At 35.9% G+C, this 15,346-nt stretch overlaps 2 protein-coding genes across 2 annotated transcripts; both read left to right on the top strand.

Moving 5' to 3' along the window:
* The first annotated feature begins 2,475 nt into the window (after positions 1 to 2,475).
* LOC107425782 (MDIS1-interacting receptor like kinase 2-like) lies at positions 2,476 to 6,370 on the top strand. The gene is made up of 2 exons (XM_016035821.4): positions 2,476 to 5,802; positions 5,930 to 6,370. Exons 1-2 carry the CDS (start codon positions 2,502 to 2,504, stop codon positions 6,331 to 6,333), a joined length of 3,705 nt encoding a protein of 1,234 aa, XP_015891307.3. The 5' UTR covers positions 2,476 to 2,501; the 3' UTR covers positions 6,334 to 6,370.
* Positions 6,371 to 12,804: 6,434 nt separating this feature from the next.
* Positions 12,805 to 14,945, top strand: LOC107425797 (MDIS1-interacting receptor like kinase 2). The gene is made up of 5 exons (XM_060820347.1): positions 12,805 to 12,850; positions 12,937 to 13,449; positions 13,534 to 13,719; positions 13,961 to 14,659; positions 14,761 to 14,945. Exons 1-5 carry the CDS (start codon positions 12,805 to 12,807, stop codon positions 14,943 to 14,945), a joined length of 1,629 nt encoding a protein of 542 aa, XP_060676330.1.
* The last annotated feature ends 401 nt before the right edge of the window (positions 14,946 to 15,346 follow it).

A 15,346-nucleotide genomic window follows, 5' to 3' on the forward strand; every position in this document is an offset into this window, starting at 1 on the left:
TTCATATTTCCTGCACCCATCTTATGCATGATTAAGATGCCCATCCATCTATATACGCTACCCAATTTTTACACATTACCAACAAATTACGAAACTTTATGAGTTATGAGAGCTTGATTTATAAATTGTAATATTCAACGGAAAAGAGAAAAAAAAGAAAGATACTTTCTAAACTTAGAAAATAAAAAAAATAATAATAATATTGCACATTAAAATTATTCAGCGGATGACGAATTAATGAAAAACGTGGAGTTAACTCTGAAGTCTGAAGTTGAAGTTGTGAATCCTGAAAAGAATTTTCGAAGAATGAAAACATAGCAACTTGGTTGGTGTTTGTGAGGTTTAATCAACATCAATGCACGAACGCTTTGTGTGGGTCGCACGAAAACATGTAGATAAGCCGCCATGCTATGACCGACTATATATGTACGTTCCGCAAATCGAGCCTGGCAAACGTCTCGAAAAGATTTTCCAGCAAAAAGCCAAAACTGCATGTGTGCGTGTCGCTCATGTTTCACAATTTGTATAGAATTTTACGACAATTCTACAGCTTTGTGTTCATGTAACACGCACACCTGCAATCACATCGGGGTTCACGTTTAGGACTTAGGAGACAGCATTTTCAAAGATGCTTTTTAAAATTAAAAATATGTGTGTATATATATATATATAACTTTTTTTTTAACGATAAACAGTATTTTTACAAATACAACTTTAAAAGGTTTTATACTTTATACGTTATGTTTTTTAGTTTTATTTTTTTATAGACATTTATTCCTCTACTTATTTTCATCTTCTTTTTTTTAATTTACATTCCTTAGTATTTATTAATAATTAAATGATATGTCAATAAATAAAAGCAATAAAAAGTAATAATTAAAATGTCATTGCAACCGACCATATATGCGCTTTTGGCGACTATTGCTACTTATACTCAGAAACCACTGTCCACTTAGAAAGATCTATCTATCAATCATTAATTACACCAACTCTGTGAAAAGAAGGAAGATGTGCATATACGTAACTCATAAAAGTGAAAACTCATTTTTGTTGAGGTTCAAAAGAGTAAATTTTCCTTCAAACTATAATGAATATAAAAGCAAGAAAATGGTAGTACATTGTACTACTTAACTTTCAAACTATAATATAAAAGCAAGAAAATTAATAGTTTTCCCACAAACTCCCCAGCCAATATAAATATTAATTGCTCAGATGAAGAGATAAGGTGGTATTTGACCATATTTTAAACAAATATGTGCACGTTTTACAACTGTCGTAGTAATGAGCCCTATTTAGAATACTACTTTTTGGCAAGTAAAAACACAACTTTTCTAAACCACAAAAACTGCTTTTAAAAGTGTTTGAAAAATTTTCAAAAAGTAATTCATGCCCTTAAAAGTATTTTTAATCAAAATCTATTAAAAATGACTTCCTAATACAAAATGCTTCCTCAAAAAATATTTTTAAAAAAGTAAATAAACGCTGAGGGAAAAGTTATGCAAAAGAGGACAATGTATGCCTTTGCATGAACACAACACGGTATGGTATTCTGTCTCTATCGTCACCATTCAATTTTTGTTTATACGAACACAACACGGTCTGAGGGGTTACATCCTAACATGTATAGGTATCTGTAGGTTTGACAGATACTTCTCCTCTTTGTAACGACACTTCAGTAGGATTCAATTTATGGATTTGGTTTTTTTTTTTTTTTTTTTTTTTTTTTTTTGGTATCATGTACTAGGTACCAAATAGTATTAGTACGACGTCACATCAATTGCTTTGTAGACTCTAATTTTCTTTTTCACATTGCATTTATATATACAGTTTTCAATTAATTAAATAGCAAACAAAATAAAGAGTAAAAGTTTTGCTTCATTTTCCTTTTTTAAATCTTCGATTACTTAATAATAGGTTCTGAATTTGATTTTTTAATTAATTTTCTCATTTTGTATTCAATTTTCGAATTCCTTATTATTATTATTATTGTTATTATTTGGACACAAGTCATACGTTTTATGATAATTAGGTCTCCAAAAAAATGTCATGATAATAAATTATTTTGTATCAAGTTATCAAACAATATATATATATATATATATATTTGGTAAATTATCAAATAATATGTATGATTGTCGAATTAAAGTCATTTCTCACTGTTGTGCTTACCTCTCACACTCACAGAGTCAAAAGAAAACAACTCCCACACTTGTAAACGAAGAAAAATGTGCGCCATCATGTACGAGTAGATAGATAATTCTGATTATACTAAAAATATATGTATATATATTTATATATAATTCTGATTGATATTTAGGCTTTCAACGCGTTCAAACAGTCTGAATCAAACTAAAATTTGAAACTGTCGGAACACCTGGATAGCTGTAACGAAGCATGACAAAACAAATTTCCTCAAAACTTCTATATAAAGAAAGCGAACCCAGATCGGATTCCCTCAATATCTAAACTTCATCCATACGCAACAAATCAACACGTATACCATGAAAACCATCCAACTGCCTTCTCTGCTTCACCTTACTCTCTTGCTTTTCTTGCTCCCATCGAAGACCACTTCATCTGCATCGCCTTTAACTCAAGCCCAAGCCCAAGCCCTCCTCAAATGGAAGAACAGCTTTTCTTCTTCACCAGCTTCTCTAAATTCATGGTCTTTCACCAACCACAACAACCTCTGCAACTGGACTGCCATTGTCTGCGACAACACCACCTCAACAGTCTCCCAAATAGACCTTTCCAATATCAATGTAACCGGCACATTGACCCACTTCAACTTCACTCCGTTTCTTGATCTCACCGTCTTCAATCTCCACAACACCACTCTCAGTGGGACAATACCTTCAGCCATTGGAGACCTGTCCAAGCTCACTGAGTTGGACTTGGGACAAAATATTTTGGAAGGGGAAATACCATTGGGTATGAGCAGGTTAACAGAGCTTCGGTATCTCAGTCTTCACAACAACAATCTCAATGGTACCATTCCCTATCAACTTAGCAATCTGCAAAAGGTATGGTACTTGGACCTTGGACGGAACTACTTTGGATCTCCAGACTGGTCTAAATTTTCATCCATGCCATTGTTGACCCACCTTGACCTTTATCTCAATCTTCTTGATTCAGAATTCCCAGTATTCATATCAGAATGCAGGAACTTGACGTTTCTGGACTTGTCCAAGAATCAGCAGTTAACTGGCCAAATACCAGAATGGGTATTTAGCAATCTGGGCAAGCTTGAATATCTCAATCTCAAAAATAACCAATTCATTGGTCCTTTATCTTCAAGCATTTCCAAGCTTTCCAATCTCAAACATCTCATTCTCGCAAATAACCGCTTGAATGGTACAATTCCTGATGACATTGGTTTTATACCTCATCTTCAACTTCTTGATTTGTTCAACAATTCCTTTGAAGGTCAAATTCCTACCCCTATATCCCAGCTCAAGGAGCTTTCTCACCTCGATCTCGGACAAAATTTCCTAAACTCCACAATCCCTCATGAGCTTGGCTCTTGTACCAGTCTCACTTTCTTGGCCCTGGCTGTAAATAACCTCAGTGGGGAGCTGCCTTTGTCTCTATCCGATCTTAAAAATCTCACTGAATTGGGTTTGTCTGATAATTCATTTTCTGGTCCTGTTTCCCCTGATCTTATCTCCAATTGGACTCAACTGAAATCGTTACAACTTCAAAACAATAGCTTCACTGGGGAAATTCCTCCTGAAATTGGCCTTTTGACAAACCTCAATTATCTTTTGCTGTATCGGAATAATCTTTCAGGACTAATCCCCCCAGAGATAGGAAACTTGAAGAACCTCACAGATTTAGACCTTTCCATAAACCAACTAACCGGTCCAATTCCTCCTACTTTTGGTAATCTCACAAAACTTCAACACGTGCAACTTTTTTACAACGGCCTCAATGGGACAATCCCGCCGGAGATTGGAAACATGACGTCACTGGTCATATTCGACGTCGACACCAACCAACTTTCCGGTGAGTTACCGGATACCATTTGTGATCTCGGTAACTTAGAAGCATTCTCTGTTTTCACCAATTATTTATCCGGAAACATTCCCAAAGATTTTGGGAAGAACAATCCTAGGCTGGCCAGAGTTAGACTTTCACACAACAGTTTCTCTGGAGAATTGCCCCAGGAATTGTGTAGCGGGTTGGCTCTTAAAAATGTGAATGTGAGAAATAACAGTTTTACAGGGCCATTACCAGAGTGCTTGAGAAATTGTTCCAGATTAGAAACCGCAGAGTTTGGTAAAAACCAATTCAACGGAGACATTACGAATGCATTTGGGGTTTATCCGAATCTCAAAAAATTGGATCTTAGTCACAATCAATTTGTGGGTAAAATCTCAGCAGAGTGGGGTGAAAGTAAAAATCTCACAGAGATGAAGATGGATGAGAATAAGATTTCGGGTCGAATCCCACCTGAGATCGGAAAGCTAAATCGGTTGGGGCGTCTGACACTTGTAAACAATGAGCTGAGCGGGGAGATTCCAGCTGAACTGGGTAAACTAAAAATGCTATTCCATCTCAATCTCAGCAACAATCATTTTTCTGGGAAAATCCCGGAGAGTATCGGCAATCTGACAAGCTTACGAAAGATTGATTTATCCGTAAACAATTTCTCTGGGCACATTCCAAAGGGACTTTATAACTGTGTCGGACTGTTAAGCTTGAACCTAAGCCACAACAATTTTTCCGGCGAAATACCATCGGACATTGGCAACTTGGTTTACTTGCAAACTTTGTTGGATCTCAGCAGCAATTCACTATCTGGAGAAATCCCATCAAGCTTCACCAAGCTTGTACGTTTGGAAATTCTGAACCTCTCGAATAACCATCTATCCGGCAAAATCCCACCGCCAACGTCCAAAATGATTAGTCTGGACTCTGCTGATTTTTCTTTCAACAACTTCACGGGTCCAATACCAACAGAAGGCTTTTTCAAAAATCCTCCTGAAAATGCATTTTTAGGAAACTCTGGTTTGTGTGGAAATTTTTCTAGGCGGCTCATTCCATGCCCTTTTTCTTCAGACAAAAAGCCCAGTAAGATTCTGATCGAAATCCTTGTCCCCGTGTGTGCAGTAGTAGTAGTCGTGTATGCCATCATCTTCGCTATGTTTCTTATGAGTCGACGATTAAGAATTCAAGACGAAGAAAACAGAGTTGTTAAAAACGAGTCGGTAATATGGGAGAGAGAAAGAAAGTTTACATTTTTGGAAATCATGAATGCAACCGAGAACTTCGACGATAAGTACTGCATCGGGAATGGAGGATTTGGGGTAGTATACAAAGCGGTTTTATCTTCTGGTCTTGCTGTTGCGGTTAAGCGGTTGAAGATAACAGAGTCTGCCAACATCCCGGAAACAAACCGCTGGAGTTTCGAGAACGAGATAAGAACTCTGACGGACATCCGGCACCGGAATATCATAAAGCTATATGGGTTCTACAACAGGAGGGGTCGCATGCACTTGGTTTATGAATACGTAGAAAGAGGAAGCTTGAGAAAGGTGTTGTATGGTTTGGATAATGGAAAAGATGTGGATCTGGGTTGGGACAAAAGGGTCAGAATTGTCCAAGGACTGGCTCATGCGCTTTCCTACTTGCACCATGACTGCTCGCCGCCGATCGTTCACCGGGATGTGTCTTTGGGCAATGTACTGCTGGAGTCGGATTTTGAGCCACGGCTATCGGATTTTGGCACTGCCAGACTGTTGAGCCCTGATTCATCCAACTGGACTACTGTTGCTGGGTCCTACGGCTACATGGCCCCAGGTAAAATTAATTAATTAGTCATCTGTTATAATATTATCTGAATTATTAATTAATTAATAAAAACAAAAACATTATATTATGAAATCATGCTAATTAATTATTTGGGTGATTGGCATAAAACATGCAGAACTAGCTCTTACAATGAGAGTTACAGAGAAATGTGATGTATATAGTTTTGGGGTGGTAGCTTTAGAAATAATGATGGGAAGACATCCAGGAGAGCTTCTGGATGGCCTATCATGGCCATCGAAATCGACATCGACATCAACATCAGAGATTATTAATGTAGAAAGTTTGCTGTTGAAAGACATTTTGGACCACCGGCTTGAGCAACCGAGAGGTAGAGTTGCAGTGGCGGTGGTGATGGTGGTGAGCTTAGCGCTAGCCTGCACGCGAAACTCTCCAGAGTCACGACCCGTCATGCGGTTTGTGGCACAAGAATTGTCCACTATTAGGAGTAGGCCACGGACTTCCTTGTCTGAGCCTTTAGATAGATTAACAATCAACAAGCTTCTAAATCCTGCCGAGTAGAATAATAAGAAATCCATAACCTATTTGTTTACCTTTCTATTTGTGCATCAATCAATTGGCATGATCATTTTTATTGATATATATAATCAGCTATTGATTAATATTTGATATATTGCCTAAATTCACGTAATGCAGGATTTTTTAGTTTTTTATTTTTAACACCCAACATAATGCAGGATTTCATCCAGTCAATATGTAATCAAATTATGACTTTTTTTTTTCTAATGCCGGGTGAAATTAGCTTGTAAAAGAAATTAACCAAAAGAATGTTATTTATATGAAACTAATTTTTTACTGACGAGAGAGCAATTACGCTATCCTCTTTTGAACAAATTTTCTATTATGGCTGATGATTTTTCAACCAAAAAAATATGTATGGATAGCATTATTTCAATCAGTATAGGTGTATATATATAAGCTTTTTTTTTTTTTTTTGACTAAAAAAATCTGCACTAGTGTTATTATATATAAAAATAAATTATCATTTGTCACCAATTTAAGTAAATGTTTAAAAAGATTTACTTTTTCAAATTAAAATTTTGGAATAAAAAATTAATATTTAAATACTATCAGTTGATAATTTTTATATAAACGATGGTGGATGATGCCATTAGTGATTATCACAATCAATTACAAATAGCAAAAACTATTTATATTATGATTTAAACATGGTTACCACATAAAGTAATGTCTTAAATAAAAAAAAAAATTGCTATAAAAAACAATAAAAAGGAACAAAGAATTATTTTTTTAAAAGCACTTCCTATGTTATTAATTATTCGATTTTCAAGTTAAGTACCCCTAAAAAGAAGTAGATGGCTATTACCAAAAATAAATAAATAAATAAATAAAACAAGTAGATGGTGGGTATACAAAAATCAAATGAATAAATTAATCAATGTCTAAAGAGTTTGAGATCTTGGAGACCAAAATATGAGGAAAATATGAAAAATTTACATTTGAAGAAATTGTTAATGCCACTGGGCACCGAGAACTTCCACGAGCGGTGCCGCGTCGGGGAAGGAGGATTTGGCATGGTTTACAAAGCGGTTTTGTTGTTACAACATGATAGTTTTTATTTATTTATTTATTTTTGTGTTTTTTGGCTGTTCTCCGACTCAGCGACTCGAACCCGCATTATCCTTGGCATAAGTAGTAGCGCTCGTCAACCGAATTAGCCTACTTCACCCATTACAACATAATAGTTAACAACAATTTTCTTTTAGTTTAGGAATATTAGCATGAAGGTATTCCAAATTATATTAGATTTTGCATATTGCATCTTAAAATATTTCTTCTGGTATTTTGCATTCTAAATTTTGCCAAACCTTGGACTGTAGGTTTTTCTTAAAATTTTCCATCCAAACATCTTAACATATTTGACACATGCAAAACATGTTATAAAAGGGCATGTAAGTTCTTTTCCACCCGTTATCTCTTCTTCCCTACTTTTTACTTCTGTTTGTCAGAGTTAAAACCCTATACACAATCACAATTTATTATTATATTCAAATTCCACATCATAAAGTGGAGGAATTGCATGCTTTTCAATTTCTTCCAGGACAAACTAAAAGTAAAAATAAATAAATTGAGGGCTTGAGTCGTGAACAAATATTTAACTGTTTTGGTGAGAATGGATTCACAGAGCACATATTATATAAAATAAGTAAAAATTCTCACGTTTTGTGCGGAGAGTAATACGTGACCTTTCCCAAATCTTAAATCCCTAATCTATCAAGAGCATGAAAAAGCAGGAGGGTTAATGGGTGGACAAAACCTTACATGTCCTTTCATAGCTGTCACGCAGTACGCATGTTTCTAAATTTTTAGAGGTTATAAGAAGACCAACAGTGCAAAGTTTAGTAGAATTCGAGATCCAAAATGTCAAAAACAAAAAATTTAGAATGCAATATGTAAAATTTGGTATAGTTTAGGGGGCATTACTATCAACATTCCTTAAATTTATTTTTTGTAAAACAATATGACAATTTTATCTAAAAAGAGAAAAAAAAAAAAGTACACCAAATAATTTTTTTCTAATTATGTTAGGCTGAATTTTGTTATTTTAAAGTACTAGTAGTGTTGGTTATTTTTGTATTCAGTGTTAACCCAAAAAATTAAAAATGGCAATTATTTTCTCTTTTAAGAGAAAAAGATTGGTTTTCTACGAATTTCAACGAATACAGTTAAAACCTTTGGATTTTAGACCGTAACTTGAAACAATATGTATATATAAAAAGGAAATTTGGTTTAAAATCACCTCTTTTAGAGGAAAATGAAGTAAAAATAAATAAACAAATCCATAAATGTCTTATTTTGCACCGTGTCCTTTGATTCCATATGATAATAAATGTGTGAAGTACCTTTTTGGATAACTGTAAATTAAGCATTCTTTGGTTTCTCCAAAACGCTCACATGCCATCTTCATCAGTTCTGGTTTTATCTGATCACCCTCCATTATTACTATTGTACCTGGTTGGAGGAGGCCCGGAATGGCTGATTCCCTTTTTCTTTTTTCTTTTTTCTTTCTTTCTATTTTTTTATTTTTTTATTTTTTGGGTGGAAAGTAATGGCCGATTCCCTGTTTGCAAAACGATGTATCTAGTTTTTTTTTTTTTTTTTTTTTTTTTTTTTTTGGGTGAATATGTATCTTCTTCTCTTGGTTAATATACTGATATTTTTTTCTCCAAAAAAAAAAAAGGAAAAAAAAGAAAAAAAAAGTACAAAATGTGAATTAGATATTTGACTAGTGCCAGTGTGAGAATCATGTACTTATTTCAAGTGAATGACGTTTTGATGATGTTGAATTTTGCTCTTATTAGGTTCACTTAAAATTTGAAGTGGGGTTAGATGGTGATGGACTCTGACCCATTTTTGTTTGCCATTTGTATAGAGGATAATAAACTGATTATATTCAAATTATATAATCTAAGGTATTAAATTAATGAAATTTGAAGATGATTCCTCACCTTTATATAGCCTCATGATATATATGGAAAAATAATAATGTTAATAAGAAGAAGAAGAAAGACTGTGATATATACCCACTATAAAAGTGCAAAGCCCATACAAAAAGCAACCAGAAATTATATGTAAAAAATATGACCGACCACTCAATTTTGGTAACAATTATTACTACTAATAACCGCTCACAAAGATCTATCAATTAATTAATTAAAACAACTTTGTGAAAAAGAAGGAAGATATGCATGTGAGCAACTAAAAAAGGTCAAACTCATTTGAGTTGAGGGTCAACAGAATATTTTCCTTCAAACTATAATATCAAAGCAAGAAAAAGGTATTACTTGCCCTGCCTAACTTGGATGCATTGAATATATCGAGAAAAAAGATTAGATGTGGATGCAATGAATTTCGAGATACAAACAATAAGCTTCATATAAATTAATTAAGTCTAACAAATTTTAGAGGTAAAAATTTTTAAGATCATTCACAAGATTGAAATATATGGACTTTAAATTTAATTTTAAAATTGTGCAAACTTTAATTACAGTTTATTTGATTGTAAATGTACATAAAAATATGATAGCATACAGGCAAAAGAAATCATAAAAAGTGTAAAAAAGGAGTGACATTGAGATTAAAAAAAAAAAAAAAAAACAAAACTGATATCATGGACCAAAATAATTTTTAAGAAAAATGTGCAAGGGTGTTATGTGAATTTTGAAAATTTACATGCTAAAAGCATTTTTTTTTTTTTTTTTGGTTTGATAAATCAACTAAAGCTGAAAGTGTTGAAAACAGAGAGTTATTTGTTTGGCCGGTGCAAATATCATATGGGTAAATACAAAATAATCGAATTTTCTTTTTAAATTTTTTTATTTTTATCACGGTAAATGGATCGAACAAGTGGGATGGATCATTTCCGCTAATCCAATAATGGGTTAATCTTTGGTGATTTATGGTCTAGAAAGTAAAAATAAGTTTTTAATAAGTTTTTTTTTTTTTTTTAAATAATAATAGATCAAATGTCAACCAGTGAAATAATTGAATATTATTTAGACACATGTCATATGTCTTTTTTGGACATGATATTTGATTGCCGAACTGAAGCCGTCTCTCACTGTACGTACAGTTCAAAAAGTCAAAAGAAAATCACTCCCACACTTTGTCAAAAAATGAAATCATTTGTATACATAATTCTGCTGATTAGCATTTAGGCTTTCAAAGCGTTCAAACAGTGTGAATCAATCGTACAAGTGAAAAAAAAGATAGTATGAATCAAACCCGAATTTGAAACCAAGAAGACATTGATGGCTGTAATGAGCCACGACAACAAAATTTCCTAAAACTCTGTCCTCATAGAGAGACTGAACCCAGATCCTTCTCAGACTAGTCAATAGGTACAATGAAAACCATCCAAGTGCTTTCCCTGCTTCACCTTACTCTATTGCTTTCTTTGCTCTCATCGAAGACCACTTCATCGCCAATAACTTAAGCACATGCCCTTTTCAAATGGAAGAACAGCCTTTTTTCTTCACCACCTTCTCTAAATTCATGGTTTTTTGCAAACCTCAACAACATCTGCAACTGGACTGCCATTGTCTGGGACAACACCACCTCAACAGTCTCCCAAATAGACCTTTCAAATATCAATGTAACTGCAACATTAACCCACTTCAACTTCACTCCGTTTCTTAATCTCACCGTCTTCAATCTTCACAACACCACTCTCAGTGGGACAATACCTTCAGCCATTGGAGTCCTGTCCAAGCTTACTGTGTTGGATTTGGGAGAAAACAATCTGGAATGGGAAATATTGTTGGATATAAGGAGGTTAACAGAGCTTCGGTATCTTAGTCTTCACAACAACAAATCTCAATGGCATCATCCCTCATCAACTTAGCAATCTGCAATAGGTATGGTACTTGGACCTTGGATGGAACTACTTTGAAACTCCAGATTGGTCTAAATTTTCATCCATGCCATTGTTGACTCACCTTGACCTTTATCTCAATCTTCTTGATTCAGAATTCCCAGCATTCATATCAGAATGCATGAACTTGACGTTTCTAGACTTGTCCCAGAATCAGCAGTTAACTGGCCAAATACCAAAATGGGTATTTAGCAATCTGGGCAAGCTTGAATATCTCAATCTCAAAAATAACCAATTTAGTGGTCCTTTATCTTCAAGCATTTCCAAGTTTCCAATCTCAAACACCTCATTCTCGCAAATAACCGCTTGAATGGTACAATTCCTGATGACATTTGTTTTATACCTCATCTTGAACTTCTTGATTTTTCCTACAATTCCTTTGAAGGTCAAATTCCTACCTCTATATCCCAGCTCAAGGAGCTTTCTCGACTCGATCTGTAACAAAATTTCCTAAACTCCACAATCCCTCATGAGCTTGGCTTTTATACTAGTCTCACTTTCTTGGCCCTGGCTGTAAATAACCTCACTGGGGAGCTGCCTTTATCTCTATTCGATCTTAAAAATCTCACTGAATTGGGTTTGTTTGGTAATTCATTTTCTAGTCCTCTTTCTCCTATTCTTATCTCCAATAGGACTCAACTGAAATCGTTACAACTTCAAAATAGTAGCTTCACTAGGGAAATTTGTGAGATCCCACATCGGTTGGAAAGGAAAACGAAGCATGCCTTATAAAAGGGTGTGGATACCTTTCCTTTGAGATGCGTTCCCATGAGGGAAGTAAAACTGTGAGGGATAGAATTGGGCTCACCACCTAGCTTCCAAAGTAGACAATATCTCGGTTGGGCCTGGGAGGCCTGGGCCAATGGGACTGGCAGGTGAAGGGGTGGGATCCCTAATCATTGAGACGTATTTTGACAAAACTGTGCGGGCTTAGCCCAAGCGGACAATATCTCATGCGGGTGGACTAGGCTATTACAGTTGGTATCAGAGCCTGTATTCGGATCGGTGTGTCAGCGAGGATGCTGGGCCCCAAGGGGGGTGGATTGTGAGATCCTATATCGGTTGGAAAGGGAAACGAAGCATGCCTTATAAGAGGGTGTGGATACCTTTCTCTTGAGACGAGTTTTCATGAGGGAAGTCAAACCGTGAGGGGTAAGATTGGACTCACCACCTAGCTTCCAAAGCGAACAATATCTCGCTTGGGCCTGGGAGGCTCGGGTCAGTGGGATTGGCAGGTGAAGGGGTGGGACCCCTAACCATTGAGATGGGTTTTGACAAAACCTTACGGGCTGGGCCCAAAGCGGACAATATCTTATGCGGGTGGATTGGGCTGTTACAAAATTCCTCCTGAAATTGGCCTTTTGACAAACCTCAATAATCTTTTTCTGTATCGTAATAAACTTTCAGGACCAATCCCCCCAGAGATAGGAAACTTGCAGAACCTCACATATTTAAACCTTTCCATAAACCAACTAATTGGTCCAATTCCTCCTACTTTTGGGAATCTCACAAAACTTCAACGCGTGCAACTTTTTTACAATGGCCTCAATGGGACAATCCTGTCGAAGATTAGAAACATGACGTCACTGGTCATATTCGACGTCGACACCAACCAACTTTCCGGTGATTTTCGAATACCATTTTCGGTCTCAGTAACTTAGAAGCATTCTTTGTTTTCAGCAATTATTTATTCAGAAACATTCCGAAAGATTTTAGGAAGAATAGTCCTAAGTTGACCACTGTTAGATTTTCAGACAGCAATTTCTCTGGAGAATTACCTCAACATTTATGTAGCGGGTTTGCTCTTGAAGATGTGAGTGTGAAAAACGACAGTTTTACAAGGCCATTACCAGAGTGCTTGAGAAATTATTCAAGATTAACAGTTGCACAGTTCTATAAGAACCAATTCACTGGAAATATTACGAATGCATTTAGGGTTTATCTGAAACTCGAAAAATTGGATCTCAGTGAGAAACAATTCATGGGTGAAATCTCAGTGAAGTGGGGTGAATGTAAAAATCTCAGAGACTTGCAAATGGATGAGAATAAGATTTCAGGTCGGATCCCACCTGAGATCAGAAAGTTATCCTGGTTGCAGCGTATGACACGTGAAAACAATGAGCTAAGTGGGGAGATTCCAGCTGAACTGGGTAACGTACAAATGCTATACAAGCTCAATCTCAGCAACAATCATTTTTCTGGGAAAATCCCTGAGAGTATTGGTAATCTGACAAGCTTATAGAATATTGATTTATCGGTAAACAATTTCTCTGGGTACATTCCAAAAGGACTTTATAACTGTGTAGGGCTGTTAAGCTTGAACTTAAGCCACAACAATCTTTCCGGCGAAATACCATCAGAGATTGGCAACTTGGTTTCTTTGCAAACATTGTTGGATCTCAGCAGCAATTCTCTATTCAGAGAAATCCCATCAAGCTTCATCAAGCTAACATCTTTGGAGATTCTGAATGTCTCGAATAGCCATCTCTCCGGTAAAATCCCACCATCAATATCCAAAATGGTTAGTCTAAGCACCGCTGATTTTTCTCACAACAACCTGACGGGGTCCAGTACCAACCGAAGGCTTTTTCAGAAATCTTCCTAAAAGTGCATTTTTAGTAAACTCTGGTTTATGTGGAAATGTTTCTAGACGACTCATTCCATGCTTTGTTTTTTCCGAAAAAAAATCCAATAACATTCTGATCATCATCCTTGTTTCCCTTTGTGCACCAGTGCTAGTGTTTACCATTGTGTTGGCTACTTTTCTTATGCGTCATCGCCAATTAAGAATCCAAGATGAAGAAAACAGAATTGTTAAAAACTCAAACATCTCGAAGTCCATAATATGGGAGAAAGAAGGAAAGTTTACATTTTGGGAAGTCATGAACGCCATTGAGAACTTCGACGACAAGTACCGCATCGGCAATGGAGGATTTGGCATCGTATACAAAGCCACTTTATCTTCTGGTCTTACCATTGCAGTTAAGCGGTTGAAGATAACAGAGTCCATTGACATCTTGGAAACAAATCGCCTGAGTTTTGAGAATGAGATAAGGACTCTGACGAACATTCGGCACTGTAATATCATAAAGCTACATGGGTTCTGCACCAGGAAGGGCTTCATGCATTTTGTTTATGAATATATAGAAAGAGGAAGTTTTAGAAATGTGTTGTATGGTTTGGATAATGAAGAAGATAAGCATCTGGGTTGGGATAAAAGGGTGAGAATTGTTCAAGGACTGGCTCATGCACTTTCCTACTTGCACCATGACCGTTCACCATCGATTGTTCACCGTTATGTGTCATTGGGCAATGTATTGCTGGAGTTGGATTACGAGCCACGGCTGTCGGATTTTGGCACTACCAGACTGTTGAGCCCTGATTTATCAAACTGGATTGCTATTATTGGGTCATACGGCTACATGGCCTCTGGTAATTAATTAATTAATCATCTTATAATCCGTCTGAATTATTAATCGACAAAAGAAAGATTATTATGAAATTATGCTAATTTTAATAGGTAAAATATGTAGAACTAGCGCTTACAATGAAAGTTACAGAGCAATGTGATGTATATAGCTTTGGAGTGGTAGCTTTGGAAACAATGATGGGAAGACATCCAGGGAAACTTCTGGATGGTCTATCATGGCCATCAACATCAACATCAGAGAATATTAATGTAGAAAGTTTGCTGTTGAAGGACATTTTGGACCACTGACTTAAGCAACCGAGAGGTGGACTTGCTATGGCAGTGGTGATAGTGGTGAGCTTAGTGTTGGCATGCATGCGAACCTCTCCACAGTCACGTCCTGCCATGCGGTTTGTGGTACAAGAACTGTCAGCTGTCACGAATAGGCCATAGACTTCCTTGTCTGAGCCTTTAAATAGAATTACAATCAACAAGCTTCTAAATCTTGTCAAGTAGGATAATAAGAAATCCATACTTTTAATCTATTTGTTTACTCTATTTGGTGCATCAATCAATTGGCATGGTCATTTTATTAATACCATCAACTATTAATATTTTTCATTGGTTTAAGATGTGAATGTGAATTTGCATATATAGTGTCACTATATTGCCTAAATCCATGTATTGAGGATTTCAGCCACTCAACATAT

This window comes from Ziziphus jujuba, chromosome 9 (genome assembly GCF_031755915.1).
Source record: "Ziziphus jujuba cultivar Dongzao chromosome 9, ASM3175591v1".
Lineage (NCBI taxonomy): Eukaryota > Viridiplantae > Streptophyta > Magnoliopsida > Rosales > Rhamnaceae > Ziziphus > Ziziphus jujuba.

Bases quoted from the DNA above. Each gene is read 5' to 3' on its own strand.
- LOC107425782 (XM_016035821.4), top strand. From the start codon at position 2,502: ATGAAAACCATCCAACTGCCTTCTCTGCTTCACCTTACTCTCTTGCTT. The intron at 5,803-5,929 runs GTAAAATTAATT...TAAAACATGCAG, and splicing joins CTACGGCTACATGGCCCCAG to AACTAGCTCTTACAATGAGA.
- LOC107425797 (XM_060820347.1), top strand. From the start codon at position 12,805: ATGACGTCACTGGTCATATTCGACGTCGACACCAACCAACTTTCCG. The intron at 12,851-12,936 runs GTGATTTTCGAA...ACATTCCGAAAG, and splicing joins CGACACCAACCAACTTTCCG to ATTTTAGGAAGAATAGTCCT. The intron at 13,450-13,533 runs GTAATCTGACAA...ATAACTGTGTAG, and splicing joins GAAAATCCCTGAGAGTATTG to GGCTGTTAAGCTTGAACTTA.